The sequence below is a fragment of the Typopeltis vanoorti genome, chromosome 22, assembly GCF_054136105.1.
Source record: "Typopeltis vanoorti isolate ZY-2024b chromosome 22, IOZ_Tvanoo_1.0, whole genome shotgun sequence".
In the NCBI taxonomy this organism is placed as follows: Eukaryota; Metazoa; Arthropoda; class Arachnida; order Uropygi; family Thelyphonidae; genus Typopeltis; species Typopeltis vanoorti.
In genome coordinates this window covers 41,092,957-41,105,048 of record NC_143570.1, presented here as the reverse complement: position 1 = coordinate 41,105,048, position 12,092 = coordinate 41,092,957, and the positions used below count along the sequence as shown (strand labels likewise).

The 12,092-nt window shown below is 34.5% G+C and overlaps 1 protein-coding gene across 1 annotated transcript in view; it reads left to right on the top strand.

The window, feature by feature from the left end:
* Positions 1-645: 645 nt before the first annotated feature.
* Positions 646-12,092, top strand: part of LOC150094345 (proto-oncogene tyrosine-protein kinase ROS-like) — a 719,271-nt gene continuing 707,824 nt past the window's right edge. The window contains exon 1 of the mRNA XM_090412445.1: positions 646-762. Within this exon, the coding sequence (XP_090268571.1) occupies positions 646-762 (117 nt within the window). The remainder of the gene's footprint in view (positions 763-12,092) is intronic.

Here is a 12,092-nt window from a genome sequence, read left to right as displayed (position 1 = left end):
AACTACCAAGCTCTTCAACAAAGAAATTTAGTCATCCTTTCAAGATAAGCCTTTTACTTAAAATTGTTTTTTTGTTCTAAATGTACGCATACTTCAGGCAGACAAGCACAAGCACTTCGAAATCGGCTTTGCTGTTAAAATAATGATGAATATAAGACAAAATTTCATTTCTGTATTTGACTATAGTTGATCTTGTTTTGCCATCAGGATTAAAATGTTTCATTGCATTACTTTAAAGGCTGTTAGCGAACTCTTACGGTAATAGAAATAATCTAAATCATTTTTCAAAATCTATATTAATTAATTAAACGAAGCGAGACTGAATGCGCGTCCTCTTCCTTCATTACTTGCTTTGTTATTAGGGTCTAGGTTAAAATTTGAAGGTCAGAAAGAGCATCTCCCATTCATTTATTGTACTTCCTTCTTCTCTTTTCCTCGCACCATTTCCCATCCCGGATGTACCATACCGTTGACATAATATGTTAATATTTCGTCTCCCGCTTTCATTTAACAGGTGTCGACGCGATGACGTAACTATAATAAGAAGTTAAATAGATAACCAATAGCAAGAGTTTTGAAAGCTGACGTCACTAGTTAAGTTTTCTGTGCGCTTATGCGAAACATGGCGTGTCACAGTCTCACATCATGAATTCGACTCGTAGAATCGTTTGCCCCGTTGCACTAGCATTTTTGGGTTTATGTAGTTTAATTTCTTGTGGGGATGTTGTCCAAAGTTGTTCGGATGAATGCAGCCTTAGAGTGGTAAGTTTGATCCTTTTTATTTTGTTCTTGTTGGTTTTTGCTTTCTCCTCTTCTTCTCTAGAAACCATCCGATCCCAAAGGTCACTAAGAGCGGTGATGAAGTATCCCACTGCGGCTGAACTCGGCCTTCATCTGCCTATTTAGGATTTGATGAGACCGTGACTTAGGAAAAGAGAAAACTTTGTTTTAGGAGCTTAGTTTAATGTAATATATTTATGAAAGAAATGTGTCATCAGCGAAAGTTATAGGGAAAAGAAAGCAAGGGGCTCCTATTTCAAGAAAATGTAGATAAGCAATGTAACAAAAATAATATAATTAACTATATAGATGGGGGGGGTGCATGAATATTTTAGAAGCGTTCAGCATTCAAAGAGGGTGTGGGGAGAATAGCAAAAAGTATTTGTAATAATGCACCGGAAATTCGAATATAATTTTGCTAGATCATAGTGATAAAATAAAAAAGAATAAAAAATACGTTTGCATAATAACCAAACAGCTGTACGTCCAGTCCAAGAACTAACTTACATTGCATGTGAGTTTTTCATAACTTAAATGATGTTTGCTGGGAAGCAATATAACGAATGTTGCTGAATAAAAAGAAAAAAAAAAAAGTAAAGATCAGAAATATTTTGTATTAGTTGTAGATTGCAATGCTGTAAAAGAGAAATTTTGAATAAACAAGAAGAATACAACTATGTAGATGGAGTGGGGGGGGGGGGAAGATGCATGAATATGTTAGAAACGGTCATCAAGCATAGATTTAATCTATCGAAAAGCATCTGAAGATTGAGTTTCAAGAAGGCTAAGTTGCGAACAACACAAACTTTCGGCGATAGAGGAATCAGAAAGAAGTAAAAAGTCCACTTATAATGAAAATAAAATGAAAGTTAACTTAAAAAATTAATATTACTCCGTACAAAATCCCAGATGTCCTAGAATGTTTTGCATACTGTAATGATTCGAGGTTCATTGTACAGCATTCCAACATCCAAAATGATTATCGCACGATGCAAATATTGGAACGTAAAATCAATGCTAAAAAGAACAGTGTTCTGTCGACATTTTCCTAGTTATTGAAGGAGATTAGGTGTTATCATCTCTCTCTCTCTCTCTCTGGCCTGCGTTTGTCTCGTTCCATTCGTATTACTAATATGAAGTGTAAAAATAAAATAATTTTAAACTGTCAGGTTTGTCATATATGAAAACCCATTTTCTTCTGTTACTTTACATCTTTTATGGCTCATACTTCTGAGCTATAAAGGCTGATAGCTCAGACTTCAGATAGAGACCAAGTGGTTTTATTTTTTTTGATTATTGTTTTAAAAACTAAACTGTAGAAAGATTGAAAAACGTAGTGCGTTCAGAATGTTGATAATTTGTATCTTTCTATATTATAAAAACGTAGACAATCGAGAAAAGCGTTTTTTTTTTTTTTTTTTTGGGGGGGGGTACCTTTCTAATAAGGAAACAAAATTAAGATGATTATCTTCTTTGGTTATTGCAATATAGAATTACTTTGCACATATATTTAAAACGAGAATGTGTAATATTATTCCGAAATAAAGGTTTCTGCTATAAATAATTTATTAATCATAGCAGACTTCATTTTTTTTTCTTGGATCTGCTACTGCTGTTAAGGCAGTTCAGGTTTGCATCTCAACCTTCAGCGACCTCCGCCACATGAATAGCTTCTTTTGTTTTAAAAGTTCATCTTGTAACAAACACAAACTTGCACAGACTGAGTTACAAGGTCTTTCAAACTTCAGATTACCCTTACTAATCAAGGTTCTCAAGTGTCCTTACTTCTAAGAGTTCTTAGTTTGTAGCCCGGAATCTTATTTAATTGCTGTTTATTATTAATCCTTATAATTTCATTTTTTTTATGTGACTCCTACCAACGAAAGGTTATAAACCTGGAGTACATTACTACCGTTGATGAGTTAGGGATTTATTTCTTTATGTAGTTTTTCATTTACACATTTGAAGCTGTGCTATAGAGACTAAACACAGAACTTTTTCAAGCCACACTAGGCCTCCAACAAACAGTCATGCCGAGTGCAATTTTGAACTACAGTCTGTTAGTTGGAGTGCGAATATACACCACTCGACCAATAACATCATGCAGTGTACTAGACTAAAAACTCTGGTGGAAAGTTCGACAGTAAACCACTTAGCAGCCATTTCTCTCGTCAAAGCAAACAAATTCAAATCCTCCCAGTTTGATTTGATCGGTATTACGCTGAGTCAATAGGCCATATTATATCAGATAATTGCGCATATTCTTCTGGCCGGTTTCCTGTCGTGATAGAAAATCAGAGTTTCTGAGAGGAAAAACTGACCGCCTTCGTATGAGACTAGCTAACTCATCCCTTCTCAGTTAAGACACCGCCGGGACTACGTCTTGACTTTAACCAAATTTTTGCTATTTGACTTTTCCGGCCAGTTTGGCCGAGTGATGAGATCTCATCGCCCGGTGTGAGACCTCGACCTGCTTAATGGCCTGAAGTGTCTTGACAAAGTTCAATGTTTGATTTCTAGAACAGGGTTTCCGGATTATCTAACCGTTCGCTTATCCGCTGTACTAATATGCGATAACTTTATAATCTTTTGTGAGTAGGATTGCACACCAAATATATACTTTGCTCACCTTAGCATTATTACCAAAACTAATTTATGAATGACAGTTCAAAAGAATCAGAGTAAAAAATGATGTCAATGTATCTTGCAATCCGTTCTTAGTAGCGGGACAGCGGAGCTGATTTGTCACCGAGCTTAATAAGGTAACAGGAGCAACGCTGTCTTCGTTTTATTGATGATTATATCTTAGGGAAGTTCACAGTAAGAGTAATTATTTCTGTAATGGAATAAAAGGGTTGTTTGTCAGCACGAAAAAAGCATACGACTTGTGCCTCCCCTCCTCCCATTTTTTTTTTTTTTTTTTTTTTTTTTTTCCGGAAGACGAAGCTCAGCTGAAGAAAAATGTCGCATCACCACTTAAAATATAAGATGTATGCCGTAACTTGCAACAACAAAAAACAGCAGTGAAAAAAAAAAAGAATCATATACTTCATGTGCTTAAGATGCCATAAAATTTAAGACACTATGGGCTGGATTACAAGCTTCATTTACCGCTAATGGACTCTGTAAATCAACTGCTGAAAGATTAAGTATCGCTTTTCATTTTGCTAATGTAAATGTCGGAACTACGCTTGTAACACGTGCAACGACCCTAGAAACGTGCGATTTTAAGAGTTTAATAACCAGTAGAAGCCATAAGCTACTTTGTGTGTGTTCGGTTTTTCAATTTACTGCGGAATATTTTCCCTAGATAGTAGTGAAAAATAAAGAAATGAAACAGTGAGCTTTTGGAGCACAAGGGCAAATTTAATAATTAGTTATACGGGAAATATACGAAATAATTTGATTAAAAAATCGGAAAACATGAGAACAGTTAGTTTAGTTAATATAACTAACTGTTAAGTTTAAGAAACTAACTATTCATAACTAACTAAACTAACTGATCGTGCCTGCCCGATCTTACGAATCCAACATATAAATCTCTCGGTTGTCATGTACTTTTGTCTGTAAGTTGCGTGTGTTCTTGAGGTTGGTTTGCCTGGTTGCCGGACGAAAAATCTGAATTTCAGGGAGGGAAAACTCTGTCACCACCTTATGAGAATAGTAATACCCATTTGAGCAGTCGCATACTTTTAAGTTAGAATATTTAAAATAGTGCACAAGTACTAGAAATTTTTGTAATAAAAAGTATCTTCCAGTACTGTTTGTTAGGAGATATGAAGTATATCTGTAAATATTGATAAAGCTATGCGTTAAATTTCTATAATTGTCATTCATCATAGTTAAAAACCTGATTATACATTCTATAAGAATGTTTAGCTTAGCGTAAAAGTACATTAAGATCCGAAAATTATGTTTCTTGTAAAAGTTGGTTTGTACGTAATTCATTAGAAAATAGAATAAGTATATGTAGTGATAGAACCCAGATCATTCTGTTAGTAAATAAGTCCGGATGTTTAAGAATGAAGTGTTATTGTTAAATCTTTGGTGCGTTTTGATCTTCATTATACAATGTAAGAAACGATTATCCAGTCAGAAAAGCTAGCTCGTCCTTTCACGAAATAAGCATGAAAAGGATCAGAAGATTCAGTTCTATCCTCAGAAATCTCCAATCTAACTCTGACTTATATTTACTGAAATTTGCAGCTAACTTTCTGACAGTTGTAGAGGTAACTAATGATTAAGCCGACCATTTTACTTCTTTTGTAATGGCACAAATCATTATGCTTTCATCTCTTAGCCTGGAGTTTTTACCATTAGATTTCAGTTTATTTTATTTTATTTTATTTTATTTTATTTTACAATATTTCAAATTAAATATATTCCTAGTGTGCAATACTTCTGGCTGTTCTGTGGAAAATAATAATCATCGTCATCATCCTTCTCTGTATTAGAATTAGTGACCTATTAAAGTCAACTTAATAACTTGAAATTCTGTAGTAAAATTTGAATCTTGCTGTTCGGTTTGCGTTAATTTCGGGATGAAAACATAGCTTATAAATTGATATAATTATATTGATGAGGTCCCTTTATTTTTCCATAATGGTCTCTTCGAAAAAAGTGCAAAGTAATAGTTTTTAATTCTGTTTTTTTTTTTTTATTTTATTAAAAATTTTCTCGAGATTGTTATGGCTTAATTTTTTCTTTTTAAATTTTTCAAAGGATGATGAAGTCAGTTGATGTTTATTCTATAAATTGTTAGTATATCACATACCTACACTTACTTTTAGAGTATAGGGTATCCAAAGTCCTCGAAATCGTATTCAGTCATTGCCGGAAGATACTACGCATTTACAAGTGAGGTGACAGTTGGAGCATGTCTTCATCAGAGTTATACCCCAGAGCAGGGATTCCCAACCTTTTTGTTTCTTAGAGCACATTCTAAAATACCGATATGGCGACGGGCACCATCTATTTTTTCAAGCATATTTTTTGAATTCGTTTGTTAAATGAATACATACAAAGTTTACATTATAATCAAATGTTTTATTACTTAAACATTTACATTATATAAAAATTTAAATATATATATGTAAGTTAGTGTGATCTTTGGCATTGCATTTCATTGGCCAGTGCTTCATAATTAGGAGAATATGATGATATTCCAGTTCTTAAACTGGAATGAACAACTTCGAATGCTCGTGTACTTTACATTGTATGCGTTTAATACTCGTCATGTGTCATTAACGCATGCGTCATATAGCATACCATGAATTGTTGCGTGATTATTTCAAACTATACGGCACACGGTTGAACAGCGGCGGGCACACACAAATTGGTTGACGGGCGCCCTGGTGCCCGCGGGCATAGGGTTGGGAACCCCTTCCCCAGAGAGTTGCATAACTTTGATGATAATAGTAATTGCAATCATAAAGAAGTCAATTATATCTCAAAATAATAATGATTATTTCACAACTCGACTTCCTTCTAATAACTGTTTAGTGAAACATTTTATTTAGAAAGCCGGTCCTAGTTGTTGATAATGCTATACTTGAAAATGTGCACACAGATTACGTTTGTAAAACAATTTAAATGGTTGCAAAAATGTTTTCCCAGTGCAGCATGTTTAAATTTTTGATGGTTATTTAAAATATTCGAATTGTTTATAAACCTTGTTTGTTGAAGTTGGTAGGCAGAACTGCAGTATTCAATATACCAGTACATATATTAAAAGGAACCTGAATCTCATATTTTTCTAATGCATCTTTACATCTCATAAATTTCTTTTGTGAAAATAACATGTCGAAAATAAGTTTGTTACAGTATTCTCTCTCTCTCTTTCTTTGTGTGTTGTGTGTGTGTATTTTCAGATGTTTCTGAGAAATTGACCTGACTCATGAAAGCAATATCAGCTTCAAAATACAAGGTTTAATGTTGGCTAATTAGGTGCTTATAATGTACAAGGCCAGAAATGACAACCCGGAAAACTTTGCGTGAATTTTTTTTTTTTGTTTGTTTATGTATACAGTGCTATGAAAGGAACGAAGAAAAAACTTATATTTATATGAGACTTTACATGGATTTTTTTAAAATCTTGACAACTGATGGTGCTCCAGATAGTTCAGATGCTTTAATGTCATACTTTCCTGTAATTCTACTAATATCTCTCTCTATTTTGACATAATTTGTTCAGTTTTTGTTGTCTCATATAGTACAAGTATTTAATAAAAATAGACAAGTTGTAATAGCCTACTGTCACTTCCGGTAGCAAAGTCAGGAGTGATAATTAATTCTCTTTCTCTGTGAAGCAAACGAGCCTTTACTAACAAAGCTATAATAATGAGCTTAGACCCTTTGCTGTAATTAGGATAAAAGAAACTGCTTAATTCAGTACCATTTTATTATGTCTTAATTTAATACTAATATTTAATAATTTAAGGACTAAATCATGCAGAAAAGTTGCGAGTTATGTTACATCCGATGAGTGTGTGTGATTCACTGAAATCCAGTTGTTCAATTTCCATGGAACAACAGTTTCGTTCCATAGAAAAAGAAAAAACAATGTTAATTCATACTGGCGCTTATTATAGTTATGAGTGAAGAGTATATGTGTTAAATGTATAACTTTTCACTCATCTGACTGTATGTAAAGGGAAAATAGTTTGTCTGGAGTGAATGTAATCTCCCTCTGTTTCTCTCGACTAGACTAAATTATGATCTGGAACGGAAGACTAAATAAACAACTGCTGTTGAGTGATAAATGTACAAATATTGTATTTACTATGGTGGTCCTCATTTTTGCTTTTACTTTAAACGTGCGCGCACCCACTCATATAGACACATACCAGAATGGTATAAGTTAAAGTTCCTGCCATGTTTTGATGAATCGGAATTCCACTTTGTTTTTTAATAATGAAATTCCTTTAATTCGCTGAAGATATTGAGAGAATGTAGGTGGATTTATCTCATATTTAAAGGTATATATGGAAAGTAAATGAATGAATTAGATAGCAAAATAATATCCAGTTATTTTACTTTTGGATCTATGGAACCATTCTGGAGTTGAGATGGAAATTTTCCACTTGAACTGTGTGGTGTATATCAGGAAGTTCCAGTTCATCTACGGTTTTATTTAATCATACTGAGTCTCGAGGAACGGCCTAAAATCTAAACTTTATGTTCCGTTTTCAAATGAAATAGTAAAACGTTTGTAATCTCATTACCAATTCTTTACTAAGTGGTTGTATGTTTGCTTTCATAACCATTTAAAGAAGCAATTTGGAATTACATTGAAACTCAGTTACTGTGAATTGCTCGTGGTGTCTCATCAAAATAAGTGAAGGCCTCTTTGTCTGTGGTAGAGTAAACTTATGTTTTGAAATAAAAATCAATTGGCATTTTACGGTATTTATTTTAATTTAATGTAAATCCACATGTGCGTAATGCAGTAATACAAAAATTCATTAAAATAATTGAATTCCGTTAATTAAAAAACGATATGAGCATTTGTCGTTGATCTCCAAGAATGCCTCTATGTGGGTCTTTCTCAATGAAAAACAGATTAGTGTATATGTCTCTGTGTGTATTTTTTTTCCCCTTCAGACCCACAAACTTCACATTACTGAGCCTAAAATCTTTCCCAGTTTCCTGTGCATGCTATAACAGGATGTTCATTTCTTGTTGTGACTGGCTAATTTCAGTTTCATTATGGCTACTCTCAACAACAGATTCTTCTGTGATGCTGGCGATGAAAGGATTTGACTTATTATCATAGAGCAATGTAAATTAAAACAGCTCTGCATTCTATCACTTAATCTGAAAAACATTTATCCTAAAGAAACATGAAATTTGTACTCATTAAACTAACTGATCCAGTAATGATTGAACAAACTGGTAGTTGTCATTTTCAATGATTGCGCAGATTTATTTGTCCAATTTTTTTTCCTAACTCAGATGTGAAGTACTGCTATTTAAGTCGGATTTTCCTTGAATATTTTCCATGAAGTATTGGATTCCTTTAAAAACTTGATTTTTTTGATATCTAATAAATGCACTATAGACAGAACATTTCTCTTTTATCTAGATAATTCTCTATATTTAGCGAAATAAGGCTGACAGATTTGTGTTTGCCTTTTCTCGACACCGTGATACGTTTTCGCTTACTGAGTACTCCAGAAAGAGCATCTGTTAACACTTGTGCGATAGTGGCGAGAATTCCAAGCGACAGTAGTCTGTTCAGAGAATAAAGGGGTGATAAGAAAACTTAAAGAAACAGCGGTCAAGTCAAGCGAAACTATTTGGCCGGTCCACTTTTCCGAACATACACAGCGGTAGCTTTGTGACAACGACCTCGTCTTACCCTCCAGTTGCTCAGCAGCCCCGAGAACTAGAACGTTTCTAAGAAATCCTCTTTTTAATGATCTAAACACTTTAAGTATAGACTAAGAAATTTGGTCACCGTGGAGCCCGGCAAATGTGCGTGGGTGTACAGATAGAGGTTGAAAAGCTATCAGATATCAGTTTACTACTCCAACTAATGGTTAGGTGCCCTTGCCATTAGTAACTCACCTACAAAAGGCGCCACTATTAAATGCCCTGCCTTCCTAATTCATATGCATACTCACATGGTTGATGGAATAACCAACCGCAGGGTGAAGGCAAAAAGTGTTTACTTCACTCTATCATGTGCGTCATAATTCCGAGGTCTGTGGCATCTTATTCCATACACGGGCATGGCTACTGACGTGCTTATATAGGCTGGGTGACTGATATTTCTTTGTTGTTGGTTCTTGACTCATTAAGCAAATAAGTTATTCAAAGAATGCTAAATTTTCATCCTTATGACTATCAAAGAGACATCGATAAATAAATTAATATTCAACCAAATTTGCTGAGGTTAATGAAGTAATTATTAAAACTATCTACTAAACCAAGCAGATAATAAAAATGTTAAAGAAATGTTCTCTTATCAACTTATTCGACTGCTGTATATACTAACACTGTTCCAGTGATTGAGAGCATTCTTGCATTATAAATATGTTCTAAATTTCTGTTTTGGACGAGATTATGAAATATTTATCAGATTATTTGGTTTACCTAAACTGCTGACTAGTCTTCATTGCAAGTGGGGAGTATTCAAATTAAATCCGCATCTAGGAGATACACACATGAGCGGCGAGGATTCACGGACGAATGACAACTGAGCCGTCTGTTCTTGTTTTACTAGTCGCGAATCTCTTCTCCCCCCCACCTAAACGCTCTTGAATCGGGACTTCCACCATTTCGTATTTGCACCTAATATTACGGACTACGGACTTTCCCTTCTCTACGCGGGGATCGACAGCATAGCATAGATGCGAGCCATGTGTAGACTGCGAATCATATACAAGTGACTTTGTAACTAAATTAATAACACTTTAGCCGAATTTATTTTGCTAAATTACATAAAAGTATTTAATAGAAAAGTATTTCTCTGTTAAAAATTTTCATTTTTTGGCAGCTTAATCTAAGGGAAAAATTTCCAAATTTTCCTTTAAATTACTGCCTTGCTTTCATTTTTTTAAGCATCTACCGATAATATGTGGTGATATATCCATTAATTTACTTGAGTTTTTACATTTCATCATATTTGAGTTTAAACTCATTTTCCCACCAAGTTAGTAAATTATTTTTTTTTAAAAAAAATTGTACTTTTTATGTTTCGTACACTTTTGTTATAAACAGCCGATTTTAAAAAAAAAAAAAAACTATTCTGATTTCTCTTTCTATATATATTCACTACGAGCGCCAAATGCTTATGTGGCATCATTGGATAATTTCTTACGTACGAGGGTGATCTGAAAAGTTCTCGGCCTAACAATGAAAAAACGAATTTATAATTTTAAAATTATTATTATTTTTCAACACAATCTCCCTTAAGACTAATACATTTATTTCAGCGATGCTCTAGAGCCATTATCCCGTCCCTGTAGTGGTTCTCAATAAGATCTGCAAAAATACCCTTTGATTCGAAGAAAAACGCTGACCAGCGAGGAAGAGTTTTAGTTTTGGGAAGAGATAGAAGTCAGAGGGAGCCAAATTTGGAGAATAGGGTGGATGGTCCAACAATTCATAGTGCAGATCCCTTAATTTTCCCATTGCCAAAACACCTTTGCGGGCGGGTACATTGTTCTGATGAAAGATGATTTTTTTTCCTGCAAACTGGTTATTTTCTCACGAGTTTTTTCGTGTAGTCTGGTTAAAAGATCGGAATAATATTCCCCGGTTATTGTTTTACCCTTTTCAAGATAATTAATAAACAAAATGCCTTTAACATCCCAAAACACTGATGCCATGACCTTTTCTGCGGATGGAACCGAATTTGTCTTCTTTGGCGCTGAACAACCGGCTTCTGTACACTGTTTGGACTGCTGTTTGGATTCTGGTGTGTAATGGTGAATCCAAGTCTCATCCATAGTAATAAATCGACGGCAAAAATTAGTTTTATTCTTGTTAAAATGCTCCAAGCACGTTTCAGAGATTTTCATGCAAGTACGTTTTTGATCTGGTGTGAGCAAGCGTGGCACCCATCTTGAGCAAAGCTTTTTCATTTGCAATTCTTCATGCAGAATATATCCTACATGTTCTTTTGAAATGCCTATAGTCTCAGCAATTTCACGCACTTTGACTCGCCGGTCATCCAATATCATATCGTGTACTTGATCAATGATTTCTGGTGTTGTTACACTTTTTGTATCATGCACGTGGATCATCTTCAAGGCTGGTACGGCCACTTTTAAACTCCGCAGCCCATTTCTTAATAGTCGAAAACGAAGGAGAAGAGTGCCCATAAACTTTTATGAACTTTGAATGAATTTCGTTTGGTGTTAAACCTTCTTTTACAAAGAATTTTATAACCCCACGATACTCAGTTTTATCCATTTCAAGGGATACAGACAACAGTTTTGCTTCAGACAGCTGTATAAAACAAACTACTAGTCAGAATGACTTGCAATTTCACATGGATGCTTATGGCAGATGTACCAACTTAGAAAAAAAAAATCTTGCTGATAGTGTTGCCATCTATGGTCGAGGCCGAGAACCTTTCATACTACCCTCGTACAAATATAGTGTGTGTTCTACTCACAAACTTCAAAAACAGTGTGGCCTGCGTCATAAAAAGTTGCCAATCCCTGCTCTTTGGGGCCAATTACTGTTGATTGCCATTATGGTTAATGTTTGGCTCGTGTGCAGCTTCTTTTCCGTAGAAAAAAGAGCATTATTAACTTGAACCCCTATCGAACTGAATTCCTGTTTGATCGGTTCCAAATGGG